At 46.1% G+C, this 7,192-nt stretch overlaps 1 protein-coding gene across 1 annotated transcript in view; it reads right to left on the bottom strand.

The window, feature by feature from the left end:
• Positions 1-3,539: 3,539 nt before the first annotated feature.
• Positions 3,540-7,192, bottom strand: part of LOC123963891 (hepatitis A virus cellular receptor 1 homolog) — a 13,184-nt gene continuing 9,531 nt past the window's right edge. Inside the window, exons 3-8 of the mRNA XM_046040989.1 lie at positions 6,113-6,296; positions 5,873-6,009; positions 5,688-5,744; positions 5,525-5,607; positions 4,589-4,700; positions 3,540-4,049 (exon numbers count right to left, since the gene is read on the bottom strand). Coding sequence (XP_045896945.1) covers positions 3,967-4,049; positions 4,589-4,700; positions 5,525-5,607; positions 5,688-5,744; positions 5,873-6,009; positions 6,113-6,296 — 656 coding nt within the window. The 3' untranslated portion in view covers positions 3,540-3,966. The remainder of the gene's footprint in view (positions 4,050-4,588; positions 4,701-5,524; positions 5,608-5,687; positions 5,745-5,872; positions 6,010-6,112; positions 6,297-7,192) is intronic.

Below are 7,192 nucleotides of genomic sequence, written 5' to 3'. Positions count from 1 at the left end.
AGCGGCCAGCAGGGGGCGACTTAAACCTGCGTCCTTTCTAACAGCCAGCAGGGGGCGACTTAAACCTGCGTCCTCTCCAGCGGCCAGCAGGGGGCGACTTAAACCTGCGTCCTCTCTAGCAGCCAGCAGGGGGCGACTCCAGCGGCTGCAGAGAAAAGTGTGATTGTCTCTGAGAAAATGTTTCTACGCTCCCATGGCGACCTGTCAGTCAGGCTACAGGCGACTCGTATCCGCTGCTCTGTGTACATTTAACCAGCGCCTCTGAAAAAGCTTATCAGGAATCTGCTGCTCATTTTTCAGTAATTACGTTTTGTTTTAAGCCTGTTTGTCGCTAGCCAAAATTTGCATCACAGCTAATGTTACAGATGCACCTTGCTAACCAAGCTAGCTAGCCCTGCCCTCTCGTCCGTTTATGGTCACATCTGCTTCCAAAAAACAAGGTTTTAAAACAGTTGTTCACAAACCAACAGGTGACATTGAGACGGCTACGTCCACTTCTTTTACACCGTCGGAGGTTCCAGCCCTGTTTCCTGTGTTTTGGCCGATTCTTGAATAATAATTCATTCTAATTATCCTGAAGGCATCTAATATCGTTATCCACCGTGTTATTGCTGCGTCCATTTACATCGTTAAATCCAAATTCTTCCACGTTTGTTTCAACGCAGTAAAACTGATTTGCATTTTCTGATTGTGGTTTGCTCAACGTCACGCTGCCTCCTAGTGGACTCGTACGTTATTCTGCCTGTAAAAAAAGTGCATGTAAATGCTCTTTATTTGTATTGCGCCTTTCTAGTCTTTTGCGACCACTAAAATCGATCAATCAATCCAACACACTACATCGCATTTACCCAGTCATACACTGAGCCTAAGTGCTCAAACTGAACATTCACACAGATTCATACACATGCAGTTCAGGGATCAGTATCTGGCCAAGGACACTTTGACATGACAACAGCGCTCTACCTCCTGAGAGGGAGCCGCCCCAACAACAGGAAAGGAACAAACTGAAATGTGTTAATTCAGACTCTTGCAGACCACTGAAACCATCCAGAACACCTTAACCACCATCTAGTAATGCCTTAGCAACCACCCTAACAACTGTTCTACAGACGCTGCAAGAAAACCTAGATCCTAAGTCAAAATTATTACAGATGTGGTTTCTATCATAGAAATCTCATTAGAATATCCTAATTGTGATGAATTAACTCATATTTTAAGGCTATGACTAACTGAGCCTAAATGATAACATTGAGCTCATCCATATATTATTATACTTCCGCTCCAGAGCTTCTTTCTCTGCAGTGTACGGGGCCAACACACGAGGGCCAAATGGTTTTTGGGTGTGATGAGCACACCACTTCCTGTTGGCAGTATTAGTCATCAGCTGCTTGCTGTGTCTGAACCTCGGACTCTTTGAGTTTCACTTCTCCACTTCACCTTCTCCCATCTATCTTTAATCTACTGTAAAAAAAGAAATCCATAGTTTATTCACAATAAATATTCTCCTACAATGTAAAGACTGAATGTATATACAGTCTACCATATATATATAATATATATATATATATAATATATATGAGTAAATATAGAAAATATAGAACTATATGTACATATGGGAAAGTTAGAACTATAAGTGACTTGGAATAATGTGCAATAAAATCTCAGATTAGAAACGTGTATATCAATTGATAAAGTTAAGGGCTTCATAAAGAATGTGGTGAAGGAGGCATGTGGTTGTTTTTCTTGTGTTTGAATAGCTGTATGTGCTTCCTGGTAAAATAAATAATAAAATATTTATATATACATAAACTCAGCAACAAAAAGATATGTCCCTTTTTCAGGACACAGTTTTTAGAAGATAATTCTGTAAACATCAAAATAACTTTACAGAACTTTATTGTAAAGGTTGTAAACAATGTAACTAACAGCATGCAGACGGTGGCCAATTAAGGTCACAGTTCTAAAAACTTAGAACCCTAAAGAGACGCTTCTGAAAAACACAAGAAAGATTCCCAGAGTTCCTGCTCCTCTGCATGAACGGGCCTCAGACATGCTGCAAGGTATGTCGTAAGGGTGGTGATGGCGCAACGGATAAGACGTAATAAGACGTAAATGGATAAGAGGCGTGCGACCTCTGACATGTAGAGAAACTGTAAGTCGCTTTGGATAAAAGCGTCAGTTAAATGAATAAATGTAAGGCGGCGTCAGGGCTGCAGATGTGGCCAGGGCAATAAAATGCAATGCCCGTACTGTGAGACGCCTGAGACAGAGAAGACAGCTGATCAAACACCTGCACAGGTTCAGTACATCAGAACATCACCACTGCAGGACAGGATGGCAACAACAGCTGCTCGAGTTTCACCAGGAGTGCACAATCCCTCCATCAGTGCTCAGACTGTCTGCAGCAGGCAGAGAGAGGCTGGACTGAGGGCTGCAGGCCTGTTAAGGCAGCTCCATAACAGACTGCATCACCGGCAACCTCTGGGCACAAACCCACCTTCGCTGGACCAGACAGGACCAGAAAAAAGGGCTCTTGTAGGTCGGACTGAAAGAGAGGGGTAACATCTCACAGCAAGAACTGGCCAATCTGGTGCAGCTGATGAGGAGGAGATGCAGCTGCAGGCCACAGCAGATCCTGATGGTACTTTAGATTTTGACCTTTCTTTGTTCAGGGACACATTTTTGTTAGTCACACGTCTGTGAAACTTAATTCAGTTTAGTCGTTGAGTCTTTTTATCAACACATGCTGAGTTTGCTGAAAATAAAAGCAGTTGAAAGTGAGAGGACCTTTCTTTTTTGCTGAGTTTATATGTCTATCCATCGTCAACCGCTTATCCTGCGTACAGGATCGTGGGGGGCCAGTACCGGTACACCCTGGTCGCCGGTCCATCGCACACCTAAGGACAATTTAGAGCCACCAGTTAATCTAGTCGACATGTCTTTGGACAGTGGGAGGAAGCCGGAGCAGCCGCAGAGAACAAGAAAGGCTGAGACGACCGGGGTTCAAACCCACGATCTGCTTGCTGTGAGGCGACAGTGCTAACCATATATATATATATATGAATGTAACTTTAATCATTTATAAAAGTTTTTAATGATTTAACACTTTGGTCACACTTGTTAATAATAATAGAAGGATGATTTCTGCAGGATGTGAGACTTGTTTGTTATTCTGCAGCTCACAGCGCCCTCTGCTGCCACAGGGCGGAACTGCAGCGGGTCCACAGGGCGATCAATGCTCCTGATTAGAATCATATTCAGGTGATCGAATCCACTTTAGTTTTCTGAAAAATCAAGTATTTATTATGTTTCAGTGGAAATCCAAAGTACAAAAAGACTCCTAAAATATGTTTTAAACGTTCACATGAGAGTAGCAGCCATTAAACACAATGTATTAGTACTGCAGAGTACAACAACACTAGTACTGCAGAGTACAACAACATTAGTACTGCAGAGTACAACAACATTAGTACTGCAGAGTACAACAACATTAGTACTGCAGAGTACAACAACAAGTAACATATTTGTAACTCATTTATTGTTATTTTCTTTGAAACTGTTCAAGCTGAAGAGGAAAACAGGAAAATATATTTTATAAACACGTCCAGGGGAATAAATTCTCCTTCGGCTTTACTCTGCTGCTTTCAAAAGGCCACACGGAAGCTGTTGGACAGAAACTGAGTACATTTACTCAGCTGTATTTGAGAAACCTTCAACCTGGGTACCGTTTTAAATAAACAATAATAAAAACAAGGAGCACGTGGAGGCAACGTTTGAGATAAGCAGACTTTGTTTCATGTTTGCTTGTTGTTGTTGGATCCTGTTTCTGTTTTCGATCACTGCACCTTCTCTGAATAACTACGACCTGCTGAGAACCTCCACTGTGTAATGTTCAGGATGTGGATCGATGACGTCGTCAGCCGCAGTCCTCCACGCGCTCTGATTGGTTCAGCCTGCTGTCAGTCTCTACACGGAGCGCTCCTCCTCCTCGCCCTCTGATTGGTTCAGGCTCCCGTCAGTCTCTGACCTCTGCCTGTTGATCCAGACTCCTGCAGACACAAACACACTCGTTACTGGTTCAGGACTCACAAACCCTGAGCTCTGAGCTGGTTCCAGAACAGCCGATCAGAGTCAGTGTGTGCTGATCCTGATGGAAGGTCATGAGCTCTGATGCTACGATTCACCAGGTAAATAAAGAGCAGAGCCTCCATCTGAAGCCAGTAAGTGTTCTACAGGTGAACGTCTCCTCTTTACATTCCCCCCTTCACTCGCACACCAATGGAGGCACTTTAGGGTTCAGTGTCTTGCCCGAGGACATACAGACTGGGGGAGTCGGGGATTGAACCACCGACCATCGAGCTACAGACCCTCAGTGATGCGAGATGTGTCAGGTGTTTGGTCTCGTTTGGTTTGTGTGCAGAGTTCTGACACAACAAGTCAAATTCTGAAATCTGAACTGAAACCTGAACGCATCATGTCCTGATGGGGACTCTGAGAAACTGAGGTCACCACGAAGGGCCAGAGAAGCTGTTCAGGGGTCAAGACCTGGATGTAGGGTTCAGGTCAGAAGGTGTGTGTGTGTACTGACTGTAACAGGTGGTCAGCAGCAGTGCAGGTATGAAGACGATGAAGGAGACTCTCACTGTGTTTCCAACGAAGCTCTGCAGACTGTTTAGCTGCTGCTGCTGCTGGACGGATGCCTGTCAACAAACAAACTGTGATCAGCCATCTGATAATAACGCTGATGGTTTTATAAAATGAGTTTCTTAAAGTCCTGCTTTATCTTTTATTGCTTACGTCACAACATTTATATTCTGAACGTCTGTTTCATACGATCGTGTTCCTGTGCATTCAGACCGACACGTATTCAATATTCGTGTCGCTTTTACGAGTTTTATGGCTGGACTTGTTGCAATAAACGGATCAAACTGATGCCAAAACAACGACAACATGATGCAGATTTGTTAAACATATGATTTCATTCTTTGTCAGGTGTGTCAGCAGGACGACAACTGTTAAAATGTTAGTGTTTCGGCTCGATCAGGGCTATGCTATGCTAACGTGCTCACAGTAAAGTACGACGACAGCTGGAATAAAGTTACAGACACATGTTTTCAGAACTCAGCAGGTTGTTCAACCTCCTCGCTTTCTTTTCTCTGATGTCCAGTTCTGTTTTTATACGAACATGAAGTAGTATTTTCACACTGTGTTTTCACGCTTGACGCTAACAAACAACAGTGGAAGTCGGAAACACACAGTGGTGACTTTGTATGTGTGTAACTGCGCCCAACGCTCGTTGCTGTTGTTGATGTTTACCTCCTCAGGCGGTTAACCGTACCTGCCCTCGTCAGCTAATCGCTCTGCAGGTGTGTAAATGTGGGCGTGGCTTCTGACCTGACCAGGGTCCGAGCAGGATCCTTATTAAACATTTGTGGTCAAAGTTCCCTGAATATCAGTAGTTTGCAGGTAAACAAACTATATCCATCTTTAATAACTGTGTGGAGCTGGAAACCGTCTGTGGTACCTGAACCTGCGCCACCATTGGCCCTGTGGCGCTCTCCCCTGTGACATCATTTCCTGTCTCTGTCAGGCGCCCTCTGGTGTAACCTGCAGACAGGTGACAGACTCTCAGTTAGTACAGTACCGAGCCTGAGGATCCGACTCTGGGTCTGGAAGGTGCTGGTTACCCGCTGTAGTGCGTGGTGCGTTCAGGCTCCCGGAGGTTTCAGAGACCACAGAGCGAGCTGCAGGAGGACAGACAAAGAAACATTAGAACACCAGCTGATCCACATCGCCGGTCTCAAACACACAACCAGAGACCCTGAAGGCCCGGCTCATGCTCTGGTCTGGACTGAAGAGGTTCTGGACGTACGGGTGATGATGATGAGGTGAACGGTGGACGTCTGGTCGTTGAACAGGCCGGGCAGCTGGACTCTGCAGTGATAGAAACCAGAGTCTGACGTTCGAGAGTTAAAGATGTCCAGAGAGGAGGACGAGGACATGGAGTACCTGCAGAGCCGAGACATCACAGTCCTCAATTCACCAAACACTCAGTGTGTCATGTAGAACTACAGTACCCATGAGCCTCAGCGGCCTGAGTCCGGCCCCTTACCTGTATGACCTCCTGTAGGTGACCTGCTCCCCGGCGGCGTTGATCACGGCGTTGTGGCAGGTGAACAGTGACGGCTTTCCCCTCCCCCAGCACACCTCCACGCCTCCCTGACTCGCCGCCTCCGAGAGACACGGCAGCGTCACCGTCCTCCCGGCCACGCCCACCACTGTCTCCGCGGTGACCACTGACACAAATCCCAAAGGTTTCAGGTGCCGAAATCAAGCGGTTCTGCCACCCTTTATAAAAAATACTCTGTCACGAGTAAAAGCAGAATTCCCCCGTGTACCCAGAGAGAGAACGAGGTACAGGAATGGACCTAAATGGGTACAAATGCTTTGTCGCTCCAGCTGTACCTCTAAAAGAACATCTCTGCACCCCTAGTGTCACAGTCCTTATAGGCGGGTCCCGCCACTCGGCCGCCATCTTGGCAACGCTTCCTGGCAGCTACTTCGGACTAACAAGACCAGACTCCCGCCTGCCTGAATGAGCAGAGAGCTGCACTCTCACTGGTCACGGGACATAAAAACTACATGGACAGAATCAGCAGCAAAATCTGATGGAAATCTCTGGAAGAGTTTGACGACTTTGCCCCAAAATAAGGTTTAAAAAGCGTTTTTCACGAGCGGTTATACTTCTACTGCGCGTGCGTCACGTCTACCTCGTATGCACAGTGGAAGAATAACAGACCCGTACGTCAGTGGAGCCACACGATTGGCTGAAATATGTTTCCCGCTTTGGCTGTTAAAAGCAGACGATTTGCTTTCTAGCGCGGGGGGCGGGATAACCGCCATCTTTGCCGTTACGGGCCTCCCCGTAGAGCTGTACTGAGGATGTGACTGAGCGGCGTCTCTCAGACTGCTCAGAGTCCGGCTGCAGGTCCAGTTTGGCGGGCCAACATCTGGCCCTCGGCCCGATCGCTTTGATAGCAGAAAGATAAAAAATAAATCATGGTGCAGAAACAGATCCCTACGGTTACTCACCCTCACTTCCTCTTAAGTGATGGTGCCTCCAAAATAAAAGCGTGAGAAAGTTTTTTGCAACAATGCTTTGTGTCAGTTTAATTGAGAGCTTTTACGACCG

The sequence above is a fragment of the Micropterus dolomieu genome, linkage group LG23 (genome assembly GCF_021292245.1).
Source record: "Micropterus dolomieu isolate WLL.071019.BEF.003 ecotype Adirondacks linkage group LG23, ASM2129224v1, whole genome shotgun sequence".
Taxonomy (NCBI): Eukaryota; Metazoa; Chordata; class Actinopteri; order Centrarchiformes; family Centrarchidae; genus Micropterus; species Micropterus dolomieu.
This window is presented reverse-complemented; position numbering and strand designations above follow the sequence as displayed.